The sequence below is a fragment of the Mandrillus leucophaeus genome, unplaced genomic scaffold, assembly GCF_000951045.1.
Source record: "Mandrillus leucophaeus isolate KB7577 unplaced genomic scaffold, Mleu.le_1.0 Scaffold260, whole genome shotgun sequence".
Taxonomy (NCBI): Eukaryota; Metazoa; Chordata; class Mammalia; order Primates; family Cercopithecidae; genus Mandrillus; species Mandrillus leucophaeus.
In genome coordinates, this window is record NW_012102699.1 from 2,813,304 (window position 1) to 2,838,557 (window position 25,254).

The 25,254-nt window shown below is 40.1% G+C and overlaps 1 protein-coding gene across 1 annotated transcript in view; it reads right to left on the reverse strand.

Moving 5' to 3' along the window:
- The window catches only part of PCSK5 (proprotein convertase subtilisin/kexin type 5), a 485,048-nt gene that overhangs the window by 270,926 nt on the left and 188,868 nt on the right, over window positions 1–25,254 (reverse strand). Inside the window, exon 9 of the mRNA XM_011984097.1 lies at window positions 5,764–5,976. Coding sequence (XP_011839487.1) covers window positions 5,764–5,976 — 213 coding nt within the window. The remainder of the gene's footprint in view (window positions 1–5,763; window positions 5,977–25,254) is intronic.

Consider the following 25,254-nt stretch of genomic DNA (forward strand, 5'->3'; position numbering starts at 1 on the left):
AAACTACCACAATGAGCAGCCTGCAATGAGTGAGACAGTGTGCAAGAGGTCCTTAAGTGTGTCTGTATAAAAGATATATAAACCCACAGAAACACTGCAAGGAAGATATTTTATTACCGAAGGAAATAGAAGCTCAGAGGGGTTAAGTAACTTGCCCAAGGGCAAACAGCTACAAAAGGACTCGTAAGTGGTAAAGATATCAAATTCTTAAATAGTAGCAAAAGAAAAAAAAGCTGAGTTACAAAGTGTAGTCATTCATGAGAGCAAAGGCAACAACAATGGCAGAACTGGCCTTGTAGCCCAGCCCAAGTCAGCAAGTCCGTAAGGAGGTTCCTTTGGGCCATTAAAATGAGACCTTTTCAGAAGCAACGTTTCCTTTTCGCTTTTTAACTTTCTCAAGAGAATATGTATCAAACTTCCAAATAAACTAAACACATCTGGATTCGCTAGACTTTTACTCATGAAAAATAATGGCATTTTTTAAGTCAAAAGAAGAAATGGAGAGATGACAGAGAACAACCCAGTGCAAAGGGTGAATGTATTTGAAAAATGAATCGGGTGGTAGAAGAGGAAGGAGAGGAGACAGCAGAATATTTCTGCAAAAGAAAATGGAGAGTTGCTTAGAAGCATTAAAAGCAATAAGATAATTCCTCCACATGGAATTTGGTTTTCAGGCCAACTCTGAGATACCCCAGGCAGCAACTTTGTTTTGAACACAAATAAATAAAATGACATCAGGAGAGGGCTAAGCAGAACATATATTCTCCCAACTCTGGCTCAGAGAACCCCTCCCAGGAGGAATCTGAGAGACCCTATGTCCCAATCACTAAGATAAATTACTAGGGGGGAAAAAAGTCAAAGTCTGAACAAGTCCAAAAAGAAAGAGATAATTTAACGATGGGAGGGACTGGAGAGAAGGGGGAGCCTTATTCATAAAACAGAACTTGACAGAAACGTCAGGAGGAGGTGAGGGGTTATAGATGGGATCTTTTAGGCTTTTTGACACTAAAAACAGGTTACATGAACAGCTTTATCATGTAGCAGGGTTCCTGCTGGCAATTTTCTATGCTAAATATCCTGTCAAATAACGTTTAACTTTCACCAACCTACCAATAGAAGAAGTTTCTCTGAAAGAAACAGAGCAGCTCCCTGTCTTCTTGCAGCTATATAAACAACTTGTGAAGCCTCCATCCTTCCAAATGTTTGCTAGTCATTTATGCACGAATATTTATTGAGCTCAGACTCTGGAAAGGAACAAAACACGGTCTTCATCCTCAAGTAGTTTCCATTGTAGCATGAAAAACCGACAGTAAGTAAGAAAATATGCACCACCATGTGAAGTACCTATAAGTGCACTAGAAAAAAAAAAAATTGAACCGGGTAGAGTAGAGAGTGGTGGAGGGGTGTGCCCCTATTTTAGAAAAGGCGATGAAGAAAATCCTCTTTAAGGTGAAATTTGAGAGGAGACAAAAATGAAGTGATATTTGGTAGAGGAGTGTTCTAACAGAGGGCACTTTGCACATCAGAGAGCCCTGGTTTGAACATCATACAAAAGCCATAACCTTGGGAGCTCAGTGCTAACTCTGCTGCCATAGGAACTAGCAACTCAGCTTGAGTTTTTTGCAAGAGGTTCAATTGTCTGAGGGGGTATGAAAAAGGGTAAAGGAATGAAATTCAAAATGAGGAGACTAGTGAAAAACCATGGAAATGTATATATTCTAAATGCTTCTTCATGACTCTGAAAAGAACTCAAAATAGGTAAGAAAAGCACTATTCTTTCACATAGTCCCATACTGGATATCCCTAAGACGTATCAGGGTGGGATAGCATACTGATTACAAGATGAGTTTGGGGGTCCATCCTGACTTTGATTGGAATCCAAGCTCTACCATTTATTAGCTGTGGTTTTTGTTTGCTTGTTTAACTTTTCAAGCTTTAGTTTTCTTATCTGTAAAGTGGGGGCACCATGATCTTTCTGCATAGGGTTTCCCAAGAATACAATGAGATGTTGCATTCGACGTGCATAGCGCAGTGTCAGGCACAAATGAGAGGGGCAAAAAATGTGAGATTTTCAACACATTAATATATAAATGTATCACATGTGAGACATGTAATACAATGTGAACAAATATGTTCCTAAAAACATTCTTTCATTATATGACTTTAAAATAACTAGTCATTTTAAATGACTTCTATTTAGCTTATGAAAGAGCTTCTTTCATTGTAATCTTTATACTTTGAATGCTTCCTTTGCTGTAATAAGATATAAGGCCATTGCTGATCCAAATCTACTAAAGCATGAATGCAATACCAAGGTCCACAATTGTGCTAGAAGTAATGGCAGGAAACCAAGGGACAGGGACTTCCTTATGTTTTGAAACCCAGGGCAAGGCTTTCCTGTTTGCGTATCATGAAAAGTCATTTTGTCCAGAACAAGTACGATTTATTTAACAAAAATGCTTTCCCAGAAGCAGAGAGGAGATTTTTTCCCCTCTCTCCTCAGATCCTCAGCAACTGTCTTGGTACAAATCACAAAGGTGCTCTATGAATGAAGAATGACAACTGTGCTCTTCTGGGGAGGCTGCAGATGACAAAAGGAAATGAATGTCTCAGGGAAGGGGGCCTAGTACAAAGACAGGCACTGCCATTCCTGTAGCACTCAATCACATATGCCACTAACAGGATGCGGGCATCACCGAGGGACCAAAGGCGTCTGGGTTCAAAGCCTGGTGAAGGAAAGGTCCCAGGCGCAACACAGGATGATTTGTCATTCTGATATCTAGAAGGAAAAGGGGTCAGCTGGACCATAAAAGGCTGACGTTGCTGCCAATGCCACTCATGTTCAAACTGTTAACGTGTTCCTGATCAGAGCGTCTCTCTTTATGGGATGGGTGGAACAGATCACAGTGTTTTATAGATTGGAAAGATTGAGGTGCAACAAGCAACTCTCTTAGGAAAAACGCCCTAACCTCCCAGGATGCAGAAAGTTACAGGAGCGTAGGTGAAAACGCGGCTGAGCATGCACTGAGCTGCTCCTGTGGACCAGGAACCAGGTACCTGGTCAGTATTTTATTATCTTCATGGAAATCTCTGAGGTCAGCGCTGGTATCATCTCCATTTTACAGACGAGGCAATCGAGACTCCGTGAGGGTTGCTTATCCACTGAGTGGTTTCTCTGAAGCTAGAGACTAATACAAACAGCTTCCAAATTTCCTCTCCAACTAGGGGTAATTTGGGAATTCAGGCGAAGTAAGGGAATCTAAGAACTAGCTAGAGAAAACTGACTAATATAATCTCACAAAAACGGAAGAAAGGCATTAAACAAAAAGGAAGAAACGAATTAAGTTAAATACATAGAGTAAGTCACAGAAGGCTTTGAAACCATAAGCAAAAACTGGGGAAAAGTATATGACCTCACGAAAGGATATTAACATTTCATCATGGCGTCCACTTTCCCTGGGAAGCTCTCTCCCTGCCCACAGAATGGATCAATTTGTCTATCCGTGGGAGAATCCGAAATGACACCCCTGCCATGGGAGTCACAGCAGCAACCATACAACCACAGCAAATAATGGCGAAGGACCCAGGAGGTTAGGTTTAGAGAGTAAACCTCACAATAGTGATTCTGCAGTCCCTCTGTACACACTGCGTTCTCCCATCTGGACCGCGACAACCTTTCCTACATCTTTGATATTTTTGCCATGAGACTATATGCTTCTCTTACAGAAGGCATTGATAAAACTTAACAATACTCTCCCCACAGCAATCACCCCACGGAGAATAATAGGACTGAGTAAATGGGCATAATTACTTTGAAGCAATAGTGAGTTTGCCTTAAGATGATTTCAAACTCCAGAGGTAAAAAACGAGAACTCTTATTCCAGAGTTGTCATCAGGAATGTCATGATGCAGGGCTGACGGATGTCACTCCGTGCTAATGGACGTTGACCATGAGTTAGAAGACACAAGGTCTTCTTATTTAAAAGCAGAGGGATATTTCTAGATTATAACATTTCTCTAATGGAGGCAAAATTTCACTGGGGCATCCCCGTTCCAGTTAAGGAAGCCAGAAACTTCAAATGCAAAGCTCAACTCTGCATTTTCGCCTTTTATATTTTACTTGCTGCTTCGGAGTTATGCTTATTGATGAATGTTGGAGGTACTGACAGGTAGAATTGGGTGTATATATTTAAACCCAGACATTGTGGAGCAATTAGGGAAAGAGGGGGATATGTATATGGGGAGGCAATTTTTACCTAAATCCATCTACAAAATGTAACTAAAGAAGGTAGTAAAAAGTAACTGATAAATGAAACAGAAAAATCATATAGTAACCAGGAATCAAGAGGAATAGAATGGATGTGGATTAAGACTTGCACAAAGGAGGTACAGTCCTATCCCCTATGGACTGCGGGAAAGGCAGAGGGAGCACCAGTAGAGTGACCCCAACCTGCGTAGATCTGTTAGAGTCAGAAGCAGGGTCTTGGCTAAGCGCTAAAAAGTGTCAGGTACAGCATCTTAGCTCTACCTTAAAAAGACAAATCCAGAGACAGTTTACAAAATCATGATCAGGAAAAAGGGCAAAGTGCAAAGGTGTGTGAAATTTATAATCAGCAGCACAGTGCTGGGCACCCCCGAAAAGTTAGAGCTTTTGTAAGCACTGAAGGGCCGGATACTATGCTAAGCACTTTTTACTGCCTTCCTCATTATTTTGTAATAACTCCATGAACTCTGTGCTACTAAATGTCCTCTTTGTATAAATAAGTATGCTGAGACAGACAGATTAATTTGTCCAAAATTACTCAACTAGCAAATAGCTCAAGAGTGAAAGAAACTCATGCAGGCTGGGCCTGCCACCTGAACTCTTAATCACACTGGCTGTTTGCCTAGAGTACAGGATATGTTGGTAAACGGGGGATCCCATGCAGCTTCTGTGCTTCTCCACCCAGAAAACTTTGTGCTGTCTATAAGAAATGCACTTTTTGGCCAGCTGTGGTGGCTTACACCTGTAATCCCAGCACTTTGGGAGGCCGAGGCAGGTGGATCACTTGAGTTCAGGAGTTTGAGACCAGCCTGGCCAACATCATGAAACCCTGTCTCCACTAAAATACAAAAATTAGCTGGGCATGGTGGTGGGCTCCTGTAGTCCCAGCTACCTGGGAGGCTGAGGCAGGAGAATGGCTTGGATCCGTGAGGTAGCAGTTGCAGTAAGCCGAGGTCACGCCACTGCTCTCCAGCCTGGGCAACAGACTTCGTCATCAACATCATAAAAACAAGAACAAACAAACAAAAAACTGCACCTTTTATAGAGGTTTAGTTCATGTTAAGTAAGTATAGTTTCAATGGAATTCTGAGTTTCCTTACACACTTTTGTTTTTCACACTGAATTGGCTGTACTTAGAAACCAAAGCACTAAAGTTAAAGTTAAAAGTCAGTGTGGAAACACAGTGATAGGAGCCCAGGGCTGAGTCAGGCATAGATTCCAGTCTCTTCTCTGCCACTAACTCACAATGTGAATGTGAACCAATCATTTATCCTCAATGAAACTGAAGCTTAATCACGTCTAAGGCCGCATTCAATGTTGCAATGTGATGACTGCACAAGCATTTTCAATTAGCAATGTTTACGACTTCTGATGTTATCAACGAATCTAATTTTCTATTTCCATATATTACTTGTGTATATGTATTTATGGTTCTCCCTTTGTATTTCAAAGTGAACATTAAATAAACAGATGGTGATGGGCATGCACATGGCACGTACGATTTTCTTATCGTAGGACTCCCCGCTGCTGTAGGTTGTGGCCAGCGTGGATGAGCACTCTTCCAGGTACCAAGGTTTCTTCCCGCTTTCTGCAGTGCTGCTGATGGAGATGGTGTAGATGCTGTTGGTGTAGCCATCACAGGAGCAGTGGTCTTTGCTCCTTCCGCCATTTCCAGATGCCCAAACGAACACAGAGCCGAGGCCTCTCCGCCCCTGTTCACAAACAGAGAAAGCTAAATGATGGTGTGAAACGACTCTAAATGAAGAGGTCAGAATCCACTGAGCCGAACTGCGTATGTGCAGGTGGCGTGTGTTGCTGTCTTAATATGCTGGGCTTAAGCAGCTTTTGGGAGTGGAGTAAGAAGAGTTGGTCTTATAGACTAGAACGGTCAGAAAAGTTACAGGAGCACACATAATGACGATAATAATGGCTAATATTTATGGACCAAGCACAAGTCAAAGAGTTTTACATGAACTGGATTGAATTCTTTCAACGATCCTGTGAGGCTGGCACAATTCCTGTCTCCATTATGCTGTGGAGAAACTGAGGTACAGAAGTTAAGTAATTAAATTAAAAATTTCTTTAAAAAGGAATTTAAGTAATGTTTCTAAGGTCATAATCAGTAAGTGGCAGGGCCAAAATTTGAACCCAGTGAGATATGAGAGTTGGGATATTATTAGTTGTAATTACCATAGTTACGCACTATTGTTTAAAATCTTCACATCTGCCATGAATTGGGTGCTATCATGCACCCTCGTTTGCATCTGAGGAACATGAGCTATGCAGAGGTTATGCCTCCATGCTCAATCACACGGTTGGTGAGTGTCAGAAGCAAGTACTAACAGTACTTCTTTCTATAGAACTGACCTTCCCATGAGTGGTGTGGGCACTAATTACTGAGGGATGTTAATGGATGCTACCATAAATAAAAGGATTTCAAGATCACATATGTTTGGGAATCCCTGAGTTAAACAAAATTAAGTGAGCCTCTTTATTACAAAACTTCTAAGCACCTTTAATAAATGAATGCTTACTGTAAAATTCTAAAAGCAGGATACAGTCTAATGTAATTTTTCCAAACATATTTGACCATAGATCTATTAATATTTTCTTAGAATGCTACAAGACAGTGTCACATTCTTCATACCAAAGCTTGGTAGCTAAAAATAACTAAAAGAATTTCTTGGTTAGGCATGGTGGCTCATGCCTGTAATCCTAGCATTTTGGGAGGCAGAGATGAGATCACCTGACAGGAATTCAAGACCAGCCTGTCCAACATGGAAAACTCCGTCTCTACTAAAAATACAAAAATTAGCCAGGTGTGGTGGTGCATGCCTGTAATCTTAGCTACTCAGGAGGCTGAGGCAGGAGAACTGCTTGAATCTGAGAGGTGGAGGGTGCAGGTTGCAGTGAGCCAAGGTCATACCACTGCACTCTAGCCTGGACGACAGAGTGAGACTCTGTCTAAAAAAAAAAAAGACTTTCTTAAAGTTCTCAATAATTAAGGAATAGAAGAAAAGTAGAATATAGACATACACAGTGAAGTGACTACAAGCTGATGTCTTCGGGGAAAAACAGAATTAAGCCAAAATGGAGAGTATTTCTGGGAATAGCTACAGCTGAATCTCTAAGAAATTGTGCCATTTTAAAGCTAGAAGGCAAACTGGAGGACGTTGAGGCCAAATCCGTCATTTTCTATTAGGAAGTGAGAACCCAAGTCAAAAAGCTAGTGATGGCAGAGACTTTCTTCCTTCTAGGCCCTAGTTTTCTGGTACCCAGGTGGAAGGAAAATTTGGGGGATGCTTTCTTAGAATTTCTGGAAAAAGAGCCAAAAAAAAAGAGACAACAAAGTCTAGAATATCTGTGATAAACTCTTCCTGACCTTGACTCTTCAAGGAATGGAATATTTATGACATGATTTGACAGACCTGATCATACATTTCTTTTTGTACTTGAACTTGGAAAAAATGCTTTATGATTACCCAGGAATTGGAAATATTCATGAAGAGAGAGGGGGATAAACTTTCAGTCGTTATTGCTGCTCGACAGCTGGGCCTGGTTTACCATCCCTTAACATTTCATCAAAATATTCATGAAATAGAGAGAAAGGTGCAGTAATCACCAAGCCATCACAAACTAAGAATCTTGTTCAATGCTATGATAATCTCTGGGAGGGATTATGCATCACTATGGTGAGGGTGGTCAGACTGAGAAACTATGTCTAGACCTCAGAGACAGAACAACATACCAGAGGGAAAGAAAGAATGTTCCAAGTCATCATCAATATGTTCCCTCTCTATCAGACACAGAGGGGCTGTGTTACAGGCAAAAATCAGGGTCCCACTGGGCCTCACCTGACAGGTCAATAGAATATATGGGATTGTGCAAAAACCCACCTGATTTAAACAGCGCCATAACAGATGATAGACAAAGACTCACAACGCAACTAAAAGGCATATATGGTACAAGCATGTGTGTGTGTGTGTGTGTGTGTGTGTGTGTATATTTGTAAAATTATGACAGTGTGCCCATGAATAAAATTCAATTAAACTATCTTTAAAAAGTAACTTGATTTTAAAGAATATTTAATAAGAAAATATTTAGGAAGCATTTTTGTGATAATGCAGTTATAAACGTAGGATACAAAATGATATAGCATAGTCTCAGTTTAGGAAAAAATGTGTGTAGACTGGGTGCAGTGGCCAACGCCTATAATCCTAGTGCTTTGGGAGGTCAAGGCAGGAGGATCATCTGAGGCCAGGAGTTAGAGACCAGCCTGGGCAACAGGGTAAGACCACATATTTACAAAAAATTAAAAAGAAATATCCAAGTGGTGGTGTATGCGTCTAGTCTCAGCTATTTCAGGGGCTGAGGTGGAAGGATTGCTTGGAGCCAGGAGTTCGAGGCTGCAGTGAGCTACGATTGCTCTGCTGCACTCCAGGCTGAGTGACAGAGCAAGACCCTGTATCTTTAAAAAAAAAAAAAAAAAAAGGGAAAGACAAAAAAGTGTGTGTGTACAGCAGTCTATATGCATAAATTTAGAGGCATACCATAACGTGAAAATGTAATTGAAGTTATCCTGTATTGTAAGATCAGAAAAGCTTTTTATTTTTTTTTTATGTCAATCTTCTATGGCCATGTCTTACTTTAATAAAAAGAAACAAGAACTTTAATTGCTCTACTAAGAGGGAAAACACAGAGTCAATTCTTAAGAGATAATTTTTTCATGTTATGGCCAAAAGGGTTTTTACCCATAGAAGGTCCACTGTGTACTAAAAACAACAGAGGCTAACATTTCTAAAAAACCTTCTATGCGCCAAGCGCTGTACAAACATTACTCTGCACGATCCAAGTTTATATTATCATCATTTTACAGATGAGCAAACTGGTTCTCAGAACTGCTCACTAACGGGCTGGGTGCAGTGGCTCATGCCTGTAATCCCAGCACTTAGAGACAAGCCTGGGAAACATAGCGAGACCTTGTCTCTAAGAAAAAAATAAAAAATTAGCCAGGCACGGTGGCATGCGCCTATATTCCTGGCTTCTAGGGAGGCTGGGGTGAGAGGATCACTTGAGCCCAAGAGGTCGAGGCTGCAGTTAGTTATGGTCACACCACTGCACTCCAGCCTAGGCAACAGGGCTCAGAGAAAGACTGTCTCTAAACCAAAAAAAAAAAAAAAAAAGAAAATGCCAGACCTTGAAAACTGACTGGAGCCACAGCCTGAGCTATTAATCCTTACAACAGTCTTCTTTTGGGCAAAAAGAGGGCTACTGGTTATTGTACCCTTTCTGGCCAAATCTCCCATGACTTCATTGCAGCTTGGCCTTAGAATCTAAGAGCAGACCAGCACTCAAGTCCTTTCTAGACTTGGCAGTAGTATTAGAACTGATAAAGAATAGATGTATGCCTTGCCCCCAAGAGGTAGGATGTAGTTTCCAACCCCCAAGTTCCCTGAAATCCCACCCTGAGGGGGGACTCCCTCAGAAGTGTGAACACAGGTCATTCTGTTCTGGCAGCACTCACGGAAGACACCAATAAGGAGGGGCAATGGCATTGCTGAGGGGTGCTTTGGGGATCTACTGGGTTGAGAGAGTCCTGAGTTGAGAGGACAGTAGGTTGCTGCTGCCCTGAAAATGTCCCTTCCAGACAGACGTGATGTCCTTGTTTTGAACAAATAATCTGAGGGAACTGTTTTATAACTGAGCATGGTGAAGGAAAACCTCAAAGGACCGTGTGGGGTCAATAACCACTTCTAGGCCTGAAGGGGCACAGAGAGAGGGGAGTCACTGGAGCTGGTGACAGAGGGGTTAATCAGAGTTGGTCAGGGGACACACTAGCCTGTGTTGGCCCTGCAGATTAGGGGCAGGTGAATGTATACCTGAGCCCCCAGTCTCCCCGTCTTACATTCCAATTTCTGGCCAGCATACCCCACTGGCCAAACCTCATTAAAACCCATAGAGATCAGTGTCCACACGCACAGAGCTTGTGGAGAGAAGGGAAGAAGAGATCTTAAGGGTTAAATAGGAGACACTGGAATAGTCCTGAAGGTGTGTGGTGGACTGCACTGTGTTCCCCTAAAGTCATATGCTAAAGCCCTAAAGACCAATGTGACTATATTTGGAAAAAGGGTTTTCAGTGAGGCAAGTAAGCTTAAATGAGGTCATAAGTGTGGGGCCGCACAGGACTGGTGTCCATATAAACAGAGGAAGACATATCAGAGCTCAGATCTCTCTAGCACACACTCTCTCTCTTTTTCTCTCTCTCAGGGTGTGGGCACAGAGGGAAGGCTATGTGAAGACACAGCCAGAAGGTGGTATCTGCAAGCCGAGGAGGGCCAGGACCCAGCTCTACAAGCATTGTGGTCTTGGACTTCCAGCCTTCCAGCCTCCAGAACTGTAAGAAGATAAATTTCCCTTGTTTAAGCCAGGGGTCTGCAACCAAAATTGATCTGTGGCTTGTTAGGAATCTGGCCACACAGCAGGAGGTGGGTGGTGGGCAGGCAAGCGAAGCTTCATCTGTGTTTACAGCCATTTTCTATTACTCACTTACCGCCTGAGCTCTACCTCCTGTCAGATCACCAGCGGCATTGGATTCTCATAGGAGCTCGAACCCGCTTATGAACTGCGCATGTGAGGGATCCAGGTTTCATGCTTCTTAAGAGAATCTAATGACTGATGATCTGTCACTGTCTCCCATCACCCCCAGATGGGACCATTTAGTTGCAGGAAAACAAGCTCAGGGTTTCCATGATTCTATATTATGGTGAGTTGTATAATTTCATTTTATATTACAATGTAATAAGAGAAATAATGTGCACAATGAATGTAATGTGCTTGAATCATCCCCTAAACCCCCGTTCTGTGAAAAAAGTGACTTCCACGAAACCTTTCCCTGGCACCAAAAAAGTTGAGGACCGCTGGTTTAAGCCACCCAGTCTGTGCTGTTTTGTTACAGTAGCCCAGGCTGACTAACACGAGGAGAGAGCAAGAACAGGGGCCTGCCCCTTGTTGGATTCTGTGTGCTCTGCCACAGAATGCAGAGAGACTGCCATCATTCGACCCAGGAGGCAAGCTGACCTTTATTCCTGTGAGTATGGTTTATGACTGAAGTCTCAGAAATAAACAAACTGAATCTGTGGGCTAGAAATGCCATCAAGACAGCTGCTAAAGATCTATGGGGTTAATCCTAAACAATTAGCAATTCAAAAATACATTTCCTACAGAGGCACAGGGGGTTTCCATTCATATGAAATATCCAGAAACCAAAACATATGTGGCAAAAAATTAAAAATCTGGACATTTCTCCAAAAAAAAGTAAAATTAAGAATTAAATCTTAATGTGGGGTATAGGGAAAAGGGAGGGTGCAAGGAGTACTATGAAGAGAAAAGAATCTTGAGGCATATATTTTCCTAAAGTGTGGGAAATAATGACATTTTCTAGCTTGGTGAAGTAGTGTGATTGCAATTGGCTATTTAAATATGGCTTTGCATGGCAAAAAAAAAAAAAAAGAAAAATCTCTTCAATTTAATTGAGTGCTCCGTTAAAAGTCAGCTAACTTAAGGCAAAATACATTGTGGAATCCATGCAGGATCCATTTGAACAACCTGTAAATACTCTCTTTGTATCTAAATGCACGTTTTTTTCTCATGAATGCCCTATGAAAATCAATTTGTAATACCCTATCAGCATTATTATTAAAGGATAGAAAAGAATTGGATTTCCTTGTGGCTCAGAAGGTCAGAAAAGGCCACTTTATGCTGGATTACCAATTAAATCATACACTCCGAGCCAGGCTTTGAGAACATTAGTGTATGATGGAACTAAATTTCTTTCTTTAAAATAGTGTGATTATTTTTTAGTCAGTGCAGTTAGGTTTTATTTGATATTTTAGTATTACTTTCTTCTCCTGTATTGCTTAGTAAGTATTTTTAAAAGGCCATGAGTAAATTCTTGTGATATAAAAAAGAGTAAGAAAGATAGTAACATATATTAATATGTGGCTAGATACTGTGCTAGAAGCTTTCACATATTATTAGTTAATTTAGAGCAGAATTTAGAGCAACACCAGCAAAATAGATAGCACTGAATGGATTGTTCCATATTAGGAAACTGATAACGTTAAGTAATAGGCCCAGTATCATATAACTAGGACGTGGTAGAGACAAGAGGTCAAGACCCTGAGTCTGATCAGAACCTCTGGATCTGTATATGTCGACTTGAAGAGACACAACAAAACAACTTTGGAATGAGGCACTTCCATTCATTCGTGATGTCTCGCAAGCACCTCCTCAATACCCAACTTATCAAAGACCCTTGTCATTCCTCTCCCCACCTTTTTTGATATTCCTCCTTTTGGGAAAAAAAGAGCACAGTTCTCTCTGTAAGCTTTTTATGCCATGGTTATTCCATATTCCATATTCCCTGGATAAAGGGGCATCCAGGGATAAGGGGAAGAAGTTGGAGAGAGACAAGGACACTTACTACTAATGACTTAGTAGCTAAGAAATAAAGAACTGTTCCTATTTTTAAAGCTCAAGGATATTCTGACTAGCATTTTTGAAATAAACCTTGTTGCTTTATAGAACAGGGTTCATTGAAAGAAATAGATCTCGTCTAGAAACATAATGTAAAGACCAAAAAAAAAAAAATTAAAAAATTCACAAATACCACCAAAACTCCCTTTAAAAACTACTGTTTTTTGTAGCACTCACACAAAACGTTTGTTCCAGAATTCTAAAACATATTGCTTCTTTAAGCAACTTAAATAACTTTTTGATCACATTTATCCTATTGTTAGAAACAAGCTAAACTGGTGTAACTTGGTGGGAGAAAGCGTTCTTGGTCATACACAGAGATGATGTAGTCATGGTAAAGGTGTATGAAGACATCTATGGGATAAGAGCTTACTTAAGCCCCAGACTTGTTTTTTCAATCAGTTCATCCGAGTAAGATGGAGCTGAGGTTACAGAAATTAATTATATGGAATCAAGTTAAGATTCAGGGAATAAGGTGGTCCATCCCCTCAAAACATCCACAAGTAACTTGAATGAGACAATATGAGATGTTTTGTCCAATGTAGAGAGTATCCAGGTTTCTCTTGTTCTGCTTCTACACTTAGAATATTTCATAACTGCGCTCTCAGAATAACTAGGGTAAACAGAGGAACTATTATATGTATTTTAAAGCAAACACTCATTAATTATGCTTTATTTATTTGGTGATTTGAGTAAAGGAAACAGTTCATTAATTCCGCTTGTTTCCAAGCAAAAATTCCAGGATCGAAAATGCTTACCAATGGAAAGCAACAGCTCCCTAAAGCTGATTTCTGCAACCAGCCAACAACCAGTGAGTGGCCTCCACCAGCACCTGCTGATGTCCAGTGCTTCCCGCAGCCCAGTTCCTGGCCCTGCTACTAGTCTCAATCTTTATGCACCTGCTTTAGCCTGTCCGCTGTCAGACCCACCCATGCAGCCTAAGAGAGACTCTGAGGAAGGGCTGCCTAAACATCATCAGACTGGCTTCCAAAGAACACTGTACGGGAGTATCTTCACCATTCACATTCTGTGCTACTTAGCCACTCAAAAGATGGCTGATGAGAGAGATAGGAAATACAAATGCAGTGATTTTCTACTTCTCTAGTAAGAAAAATGGAGCAAAGAAGGCTTTCGTGGATAGTTACCTATTTCCGCTCATTTCTGTCTTCTTGCCATTTCTTATGTGACGTGATTTCGCTCCCTCCTCTTCCATCGCATCTTAACCTCACCAATCTATCTTTTCAGCCCCATACCAGGTAGTCTGTATTATGATTTTCCGTGCACACAATAGGTCACTAAGCCAAGAAATTTTTAATGTTCTTTTGACTTTTTAATGATGCACTCAAGTTATCAGATGCAGTTATTAACAATCATATTAATTTTACCATTCACAAATGAAAATCCATTTTATATGCTTCCTGAGCATATCAAATGCAGCCGACTTCACTTTTCAAAAAATAGAGAGCCTAATAATGACTATAGGATCAACTGCAAATGACAAAATTTTAAATGTCATTTATAAGCTACTTTTAGGGTCTTTTCATGATATTGTTCATTTCCTAGTCCATGAACGGAGAGCACGTTGCACTGAATTCAGGGACTTCAGGTCAGTTTTCTAAAGTGACACTTGGAAATGGTGAGTAAGGTGGTCAAAGGCTAGTGTCAAGGACAATGAATCAGTGCTGCAAATACAGAACTTGCCTGCATCCCTATCATTAGCTAATTTTATGTTTATTGTGTGAATAGAAAGAAAAAAATTGAGTTACTTATTCACCATATCTGCTAGAATATAAATTTGGTAGAGCACCAACTCACTAAAGGCTTAGTAGAATCAATTTCCCTATCAGAGATGCCCTTTCTTCATAAGGGTTGATTGACACTGAGGATTTACACACTTAACACAGCTTCTTAACTTTATCACAACAGTGTACAAGTTGGTGTGACCCTTGGCTCCTGACAGCAATATCACAATCGTGTAGATTTCTTTTACTTTGTTTATTTTCACAGCATAACTGGAAGAAGAAAATCAGTCTTACATGGAGAAAGAGTAGTAGAATATGTATGATGAAATAAAAACTGGGTGTGTTTACCAATGAAAATAAATACACTTTCATACAAAGAATTCTATTTCGATGAACTTTTAGATATTCTGGTCATTCAGGAACTTCAAATAATATAATTTTGGAGCTGAATAATGCCCTATGGATATTATGTAAAGTTGGACACATAAAAGGTTCATTCAGCATAATTTTACATTTCTACATAAGGGAATTCAGGAAATGATGTTACCAGAGCCAGTTAGAGGCAGGGCTGGGACCAGAATGCACCCAGTCTTACTTGATCCAATGCTGATTTCCCCTGACTAGTACTGACACCAGGTGTTCCTAAAAATACTTAACAGCTTGTTTAGGAAAACATGCTTAACCATAGTGGATTCGAGAAAATTAAAAATAAAAAACAAAATAAAACAACCTTCCCTTCTGCCTTATCTCCTTTGCCAAATCAACAATTCCCAAATAATTAGCTGCGTTAATAGTCCCTCGATGGTCAATTCATACTGGTCAATTCTGTTTTTTCTCAGACCTCATCTCATCTGTTCACAGAAGCCTCAGCAAGAATCAGGTGATTAACTTCCGGTCACTCCTTCCTACATCCTCTATGTTTTGAGCCCCTGCACAAACAGTTTTCCCATTGTGTGGGGGCATCTCACATTGGCTGGAAAGAGGGGCAGGCAGACTAGATTTCTCAATTCCTCACTCCAAGCAGCTAAGAAAATAAATGTATATCTGATATGCTCTCTGAAATAACCACAATCAATAATTACTAGCAACAACACAGCTGTTCTGGGTACATCCACTATCTCAGCATCCCCATTTTTGGGAGAAGAAAAGCTATTCTCTGTTTTTTTGTTTTGTTTTGTTTGGACAGAGTCTTGCTCTGTTGCCCAGGCTAGAGTGCAGTGGCGTGATCTCGGCTCACTGCAGACTCTGCCTCCCGGGTTCAAGTGATTCTCCTGCCTCAGCCTCCTGAGTAGCTGGGATTACAGACGCCCACTACCATGCCCAGCTAATTTTTGTATTTTTTAGTAGAGATGGGATTTCACCATCTTGGCCAGGCTGGTCTCGAACCCCTGACCTCATGATCCACCTGCCTCGGCCTCCCAAAGTGCTGGGATTACAGGCATGAGCCACTGCGCCCGGCCAGAAAAGCTATTCTCACACCTTCCAAAAGTTTTTACAACTTGGTTCATCCCAGAGCAAAGGCAAAACCATGCTCAGACTTTCAGGAGGGCCAGGTTTATGAAGTTAAGAAGGACATTTCTAATATTAACATTGATTACCAATGCTGAAACTGCTCAGAAATATATATCACCTTTAAATGTATATGGAAGGCATAAAATTTGAAAAATTCCTTTCATAAAGAATAAAAACATTTATTATCGACAGAGGTATGAAAGGAACTTACCGTAAATATTTGGACAGGCACTTGGAAAGGAGGATAGAAGGATATTCCAACAATAATGAAAAGTTCATACTCTTCCCTAAGTTAGCTCTAAATTATGAAATCTCTCACTGTGAAGTGGTTCCCAGTGCCAGCTCAAGTCTGCAAGGGTAAGCTACCCTCATCTAGAGCCCAGCATGTGGCCTGAACTGTCACACGCCTCTCCTATATGAAGTAGTAATCTTGATCTTACACGGAGTAACTCCTAACATTTCTGAAATAGAGATCAGCTCTCTCCATTTCCTACCCATGAACACAATCCTGTCTTAATTAAAACAAACTATGCTTTAGAGAAAATTACAGCTGTTATCAGGCTCACATTATTTACAAGCCTCTGTAGTGACTATTTTTGGGTCCTCAAAGATGCATCCAGTGTGGCCCTTCCTTTTATAAGAAGCCCATTGCAGGACTGCACACTTCATATGTGCAATGTCATTCAGCCTTCACGATAGCTCTGTAAAGCAAGTCCTATCATAGCCTTTTCTCTGGGAAACCAGTGCTCATAGTTTGTCTCAGGTGAAATAGCCAGAGAGTAACCAACTTGAGCAAGGGAGGGACTCTATACCACTGCAGGCCACATCCAAGGATGAAGAGGAAGAGAACAGACCACACGGTGGGGTTCAGGGATGTGCCAAATCAGTTGCCTGAATGATCAGTTCTCCAGGAACTCAGAAAAGAGAGAGATCTTTGTTGTAATGTTCACTTTGGTGACCACAATTCAGCTACGGTTGACTGGGAGCTGCGTGTGAACAGATGGGCCCACGTGTCCCACCCAACAGGAGCTGCTATTGCACAGAGCATGGTGGCAGAAAGTGCCACAGTCATATTTCTTATTGGCCCCGTTGCCTAACTTTGCCAAGACTCAGTTTACACATCAATAAGCTGAGTATTCCTGTGAGGCTCCTGCTCATGCCTATGTCAACTGGCTGTAGGCGTTATAATAATGTTCACAGCTAAATATTAGGTTTGACTGTATTCATCAAACATGAGGTGAGGAAAGCAAGCTCAGGTGAAGTGGAAAAACAAACCTGCTATCTAAGCCATATGTACTTTAAAATCATTTGATATTATCAACTGAGTTCAATGGGCCGTTGTGTATTAAATAGTGGTTTTTCTTTTCCGATGACTGCCGTGTTATGTTGAAGGAAACTAATCTGTCTGTTCTCCCTATCAACTTTCTCAAAACTATGTTGAGAATCAGAGCAATTCAAAATTAGTATAGACCTCAACTTGACCTAATCTAATCCCTATATGATTTGGAATCTTCCCTTAACAGGGACACCCATACTATACTATACTAGAACACTCTTGTGAGGAGGAGTTCACTTACCTCCCAGGTAGACCAGCAGTAACTATAAACAGAGCAAACAAACCAAAGGAACAAAGGACTGTTATTGATAACTGATTAATCCAGTAGTAGAATAGTCTAACAGAGGGATTTAAAATAGGATTTGCAAAAGCTGATTTAAACTGCCCAGTTACTAATGGATCTCTGAACTAAAACTGAAAACAAGATGTTAATAAAAATTTGAAATTTGCACCTATGCAAGGTTAGAACAGATTTGTGTTCCTCTCCATAAAAATGCACAACAATTCACATTAATATAGTAACCTAAATTTGATAGTTGGATGTCAGATAACTTTGTGCAATTAAATAATGTGAAACCACATATGTATTTATGAAAAACGCACATTTGTTTCCAAAATGGATATTATATTGGGTACACTCGGCAAGCCACGTCTTAGCTTTGTTAATGTTCTAAATACACAGAATTCTACCAGGATGTAGTTAAATCTTAAGGCAGAATTTCTAAAGCAAATCCCAGTTAAAGTCAATTTTCATTAAGTGGAACCAATTTTTAAAGAAGCTCCCTTTTCTTTCCGCCTAGCTATGTATCATTCCAAAATTTTACATTTGCTGACTAGTTTAACAGTAATCTGTCATTTATTAAAAAGCAAACTGGTACTAATCCTGCTACAGCTGGGTGTGTATCAGATAAAAACATATCCCTCCTGGATGTAATTGGTTAACTTTATTATGATTATTATTACTGCTTTCATTATACCTCTTCTCTGCCCTCCTGGTGAACATATGCCTTTAATTTAAGGGTGGGGAAATATGTGTATGTTCACTTGTGCGTATGTTCAAGCAACCTTTGCTTTCAGCAAACACTCCACATAATCCATCAATTTTTAAATCTGGTGAATTGAAAAGGCAATTGATGATGGGAAGGGAAAATAGTAAACAGTGTCTTCCTAAGAGACTAAACAGTCAGACATATGCCAATAGATGTCTATCAGATGTCTTGGTTTCCATCTGGACCCCTAAATAGAAAAGAGTCAGGATGGGATGAGGTCCACGGTTTCAACAGAGAGTGAAGGGGCCAATGATCCTGACTTCACTGACTCTTCTTGACCATCTTTAACAATGGCTCTGTTCTGTTAGAATTCACTGGAAAGCTTTAATTGATATTACTAAAGCCTAAGAAGCTCAAAGAACAATGATTTGAACTCCAAAGTATACTAGTAGATAAAATGACAAAGCAAACTCTATAAGCTATGCTCCTAAAATATCTACAAAAAACTGCATGATTTCTCCAGGAAAAAAAAAAAAAAAGACTAAGATAAATGCCAAACCAGTGCTTGGCATATAGTGGGTATTAAAGAATTTTTTTTTTTTTTGATATCTTGCTTTTTTGAGTCTTGCTGTGTCGCCCAGGCTGGAGTGCAGTGGCCCAATCTCAGCTCACTGCAACACTGGCCTCTGGGGTTCAAGCAGTTCTCCTGCCTCAGCCTCCTGAATAGCTGGGATTATAGGCATGTGCTACCATGCCCAACTAATTTTTGTATTTTTCGTAGAGATGGGGTTTCACCATGTTGGTCTCGCCTGACCACAAGTGATCCGCCCGCCTTGGCCTCCCAGAGTGCTGTCATAACAGGCATGAGCCACGGCGCCCGGCCTTAAAAAATATTTGAGTCAAATAATAACGGGAACACTGGTAACCTTAACAGAGGCTTTTCTGACTATGAAAAAGATTCCATTTCAAGTTTTTTTTTCTTTTTCTAAAAAATGTTATTAAACACACTTGTCAGGAAATTGTGAAATGCTGTCGATATTAGACACCTGCTGATGCATATCGATTGCACCAAGTGTATTAAAATCCGAATGGAGCAAAAAAGATGATTCCAAGGCAACTAGACTGTGCTACAGTAAGTCTTCTTATTGTGGGCTGTCTACTCTGCCCTAGCTTACCAGATTCTGTAAACTGAAGAGACTTTGGAAGCTTGCTGGCACTTTATTTAGAACATTTATTCATCATTATAGAGTGAGCTCCCCAAAGACAAGGGCTGAGTGCTATTCATCTTTCCCTACCATCTAGAAAAGTGCCTGGAATATTATAACCCCTCAGTGAATGCCTCCTCAGTGCAACCAGGAATAAATGAATGAATAAAGAATCAATCATAGAAAACTTTAGGGTCTTAGCTTCTTATTCTGACACAAACCGTAGGGTCATCCACAGCTAAAACATTGTCAACTCACTTGTTTCATAAAATCATTTTCCTATTTAGGACTGACTGGGAAGATGAAGCCAAGAATGTTCCCTGAGAGAATGCTTTGCTGGTCATGCCAAGGAGCGAAGCCAAAGGCTCACCATGGTAAACGCAACTGTGTAAGTCTGAATGAGAGAAACTTTTAAACTATCCTTTCCTAAGATGACATGTAAAATTTCAATTCTGAGACCCTGGCAAAACTGAGAAAGAACCTGTGAGAGAACCTATATGCCCTACTAAGAAGTCTAGGATGTTCCTTCTCAGTCATAAGGAGCAGTGATGAGTTTTAAAGAGAAAAAAAAATGACAAGATTTGCCTATGAAAATACTTCGTTGACTGCAGTATTCAGGCAGAATTCAAAGTTGAAGCTCAAGCTGGGAAGTTTGGAAAGTATGATATTGTAGAAGTCTGTATGAGAGATTTGTTTCTAACTGTAAGGACAAGAAGGCAGATGGATTTCATAAGGTTTTAGGAAACAGAATATGCAAGACTTACTAGATGACTAGCATGAGGAATGGAAGAAATCTTAGGGTTTAGGAAGGGAGACTGGGTGAATGGGAGTGCCATCAACAAGTGAGAGAATACATACATGTTGATAAAATTAACCACTAATATTATTTCTAGTTCCCATGTTTGGACTCTAAAGGTCTAATGACTTTAGCTGAATTGCACAAAGTAATTCCTCAAATTTTAAAACGAAGTTAAATTTAAAAGCAATTCAAAAAAGTAATAAGAAAAGCTTCTATGTAGTTAAAGTTGAGAACCGTGGTTAAATGCATCGCTTTCACTACAGGACTTCTCAGAGCCCTTAATATGCTTTTATTTATTTATTATTATTATTATTATTATTATTTTTTGAGACAGAGTTTTGCTCTTGTTACCCAGGCTGGAGTGCAATGGCGTAATCTCAGCTCACTGCAAACTCCGCCTCCCGGGTACAAGCGATTCTCCTGCCTCAGCCTCCGGAGTAGCTGGGGTTACAGGTGCAGGCCACCATGCCCGGTTAATTTTTGTATTTTTAGTAGAGACGGGGTTTCACCATGTTGGCCAGGCTGGTCTTAAACTCCTGACCTCAGGTGATTTGCCCACTTCGGCCTCCCAAAGTGCTGGGATTACAGGCGAGAGCCACCAGGCCTAGCCTTAATATGCTTTTAAATCTTCAAAAGGAGCATATAGGAAGTGGAGTTTCTTAAGTATACTTGACAGTAAAACCTCTCTACCCCCAACCCCTTTCGCCTATCATTTTATTAAATTAGTGGTTTATGACATATACTTAAGAAAATATTATCTTTGATATTTTTCCCACTTATATAGGCCATTCTTGTATAATAATCTCAAGATTATATAATGACTTTCTATAAGGGTTACTCAGCAACATGAGACTTAGAACAATAAAAATTTCTTATGGTACTTTGCGTGATTAGTCAGTTTTTTGTTTTTATTACCTTTGCCCATTTTAAATAGTGATAATGACTAAGATTCATAACATATTTAGAGACTTTACATTGTTACAGGAGCTCTGCTGAATATTTTATGGGAATTAATCATAAAATCACCACAACATTACTATAAAGCATTTACTAGCATTTAGCTCCATTTTAATATAGAAACAAACTGATCCTCAGAGAAGCTAATTAACTTGAACATGACACGAAAGTACTGGAATTCATATTTCCAAATCCAGGGCCTGGGTACTTTAACCATCACACTATACCATGTATGTTTATAACATTTCTAGAATATTAAGCAAAAATAATACCAGTGTGATCCTTAAGTAAATTATCGCAGTACATGCATCAAATTGGCATGGAAGTCATTTATAAATTCATTCACTCATTCATCCTTTCTTCATTAAACCCCTGTTGAGTGCCAGACACTATCGTGGGTACTTGGATGCAGTAGAACAAGCATGGAAGAGAAAATGAGATCAGTAGAAATAATCAATAGAAGGAGGTATAATAATTGCAAAGAAGGGATTCTGAAGGGCTGGAGTACGTGTGTGTTATATTGTATATAGGAAAAACCAGTGAAGCTTTTTAAAAAAACAAGTTATATGAGAGCTCAGAGAAGCATGGGGTTTTGTATATAGGGGTCACTGTGACCTTGTCAAAAGCAGCTTCAGCGGACTGCTGGGGTGAAGTCCTGAAGCAGTGGCTTCAAGAGATAATGGAAAACGAAAGTTGGAAGATGGCAAGATGGGACAACAGCTTCAGAGAATTTCATTCTACAGGGGAAAAAAGGAGAAACGAGGCAGTATTAGGGAGGAGATAAGAAACCGAATCCAGCAGCACATCAAAGCTAATACACCACAATCAAGTTGGGATGCAAGGCTGGTTCAACGCATGCAAATCAATAAATGTGATTTACCACATAAACATAATTAAAAGCAAAACCTACACGATTAACTCAATACAGACAGAAAAAGATTTCAGTATAATCCAACATCCCTTCATAACAAAAATCCTCAACAGACTAGGCATCAAAGGAATTTACCTCAAAATAGTAGGAGCCATCTATGACAAACTCATAGCCAACAACACACTAAACAGTCAAAAGCTGAAACCATTCCCCTTGAGAACTGAAATAAGACAGGGAATGCCCACTCTCAACACTCCTATTCAACACAGTACTGGAAGTCCTTGCCAAAGCAATCAGACAAGAGAAAGAAATAAAAAGCATCCAAATAGGAAAAGAAGTCAAACTATTTCTCTTTGCTGATGATATGATTCTATACTTGAAAAACCCTTGACTCCACTGAATGGCTCCTGAAACCAATAAACAATTTCAGTGAGGTTCCAAGATATAAAACCAATGTATGAAAATCAGTAGCATTTCTATACACCAATAATGTTCAAGTTGAGAGCCAAATAAAGAATGCAATCCAGCTGGGTGCAGTGGCTCATGCCTGTAATCCCAGCACTTTGGGAGTCCAAGGCAGGCAGATCACCTGAGGTCAGGTGTTTGAGACCAGCCTGGCCAACATGGTGAAACCCCATCTCTATTAAAAATACAAAAATTAGCTGGGCATGGTAGTGTGCACCTATAGTCCCAGCTACTTGGGAGTCTGAGGCAGGAGAACCATTTGAACTTGGGAGGTGGAGGTTGCAGTGAGCCAAGATCATGCACGCCACTGCACTCCACCCTGGGTGACAGAGTGAACTCCATCTCAATTTAAAAAAAAAATGCAATCCACCCACAATAGCTACACACACATAATAAATACCTAAGGATACGTCTAACCCAGGAGGTGCAAGATGTCTACAAGAAGAATAAGAAAACACTGCTAAAAGAAATCAGAGATGATACAAACAAATGGAAAAAAACATTCCATGCTCATGAATTGGAAGAATCAATATTGTTAAAATGGCCATACTGCCCAGAGAAATCTATAGATTCAATGCTTTTCCTAACATCTTTCACAGAACTAGTAAAAACTATTCTAAAATTCACATGGAACCACAAGAGAGTCCGAATGGTCAAAGTGATCCTAAGCAAAAAGAACAAAGCCAGAGGCATTACATTACTTGATATAAACTATACTAAAAGGCTGCAGTAACCAAAACAGTACAGTATTGGTACAGAAACAGACATGTAGACCAACAGAATATAATAGAGAATCCCGAAATGAAGCCACACATCTACAGCAATCTGATTTTCAACAAAGTCAACCAAAAAATAGCAATAGAGAAAGGACGCCTTATTCTTTCTCTATTATCCCAGTATTGTCTCTACTTATTCCAGTAAATGGCCCTGGGATAAGTAACAAAGAAAGGACTCCCTAGTCAATAAATGGTGCTGGGATAACTGGCTAGCCTTATACAGAAGAATGAAGCTGGACCCCTACATTTCACCCTACACAAAAATTAACTCAGGATGAATTAAAGATTTAATGTAAGATTCAAACTATAACAATCCTAGAGGAAAATCTAGAAAATGCCATTTTGGATATGGGTCTTGGGAAAGAATTTGTGACCAGATTCTCAAAAGCAATTGTAACAGAAAGAAAAGTTGACAAGTTGGATCTAATTAAACTAAAAACCTTCTGCACAGCAAAAGAAACTATCAATAAATAGATAACCTACAGAAAGGGAGAACATATTCGCAAACTACACATCCAACAAAAGTCTAATATCGAGGATCTATAAGGAACTTAAATAATTCAACAATCAAAAAACAAACAACCTGATTAATAAATGTGCAAAAGACATGAACAGACACGTCTCAATAGAAGACATACAAGCAGACAACAAACATGAAAAAATTTTCCACATCACTAATCATCAGAGAAATGTAAATCAAAACCACAACGAGATACCATTTGTGGAAAGCAATCTGGAGACTTCTCAAAGAACTTAAAACAGGCTGGGCGTGGTGGCTCATGCCTATAATCCCAGAACTTTGGGAGGCCGAGGCAGGCAGATCACCAGGTCAGGAGATCGAGACCATTCTGGCTAACACGGTGAAACCCCGTCTCTACTAAAAGAAAATACAAAAAATTAGCCAGGCATGGTGGCGGGCACCTGTAGTCCCAACTACTAGGGAGGCTGAGGCAGGAGAATGGCGTGAACCCAGGTGGTGGAGCTTGCAGTGAGCCGAGATTGCGCCATTGCACTCCAGCCTGGGCGACACAGCAAGACTCTGTCTCAAAAAAAAAAAAAAAAAAAAAAAAACCAACAACAACAGGGCTGCCATTCAACCCAGCAATTCCATTACTGGGCATATATCCAAAAGCAAATAAATTGTTCTACCAAAAAGACACAAGCACTCATATGCTCATTGTAGTGGCATTCACAATAGTGAAGACATGGAATCAACCTAGGTGCCCAATCAATGGTGGATTGGATAAAGAAAATGTGGTAGACATATACCATGGAATACTACACAGCTATGAAAAAGAATAAAACCATGTCCTTTGCAGCAACATGGATGCAGTTGGAGGCCATTATCCTAAGCAAATTAACACAGGGACAGAAAATCAAATACTGCATGCTTTCACTTATGAGTGGGAGTTAAACATTGGGTACTCATGGACATAATGATGGGAACAACAGACACTGCAGACTATGGGGAGAGGGGAGAGGAAGGGGTGGATGGGTTGAAAAACTATCTGCTGGGGACTATGCTGACTACCTGGGTGAGCCTCAGCATCACACAATTTACCCATGTAACAAACCTGCACATGTAACCCTGAATCTAAAATAAAGTTGAGATTATTTTTAAAAAGACCAAAGAGGGAGTCTCCTCTCGTTCTTTAAGACAGGAGAATGAACAGTACAAATGTATATTGAAGGTAATAATAGAGTTGAGAGAGAAATTTTGAAGATAAAACAATTTTTTGAGGAGGTCTTTGATGGGGCGACATGGGATAGGGTCCAGTGAACAAATGGAGGAGGTGGCCTTAG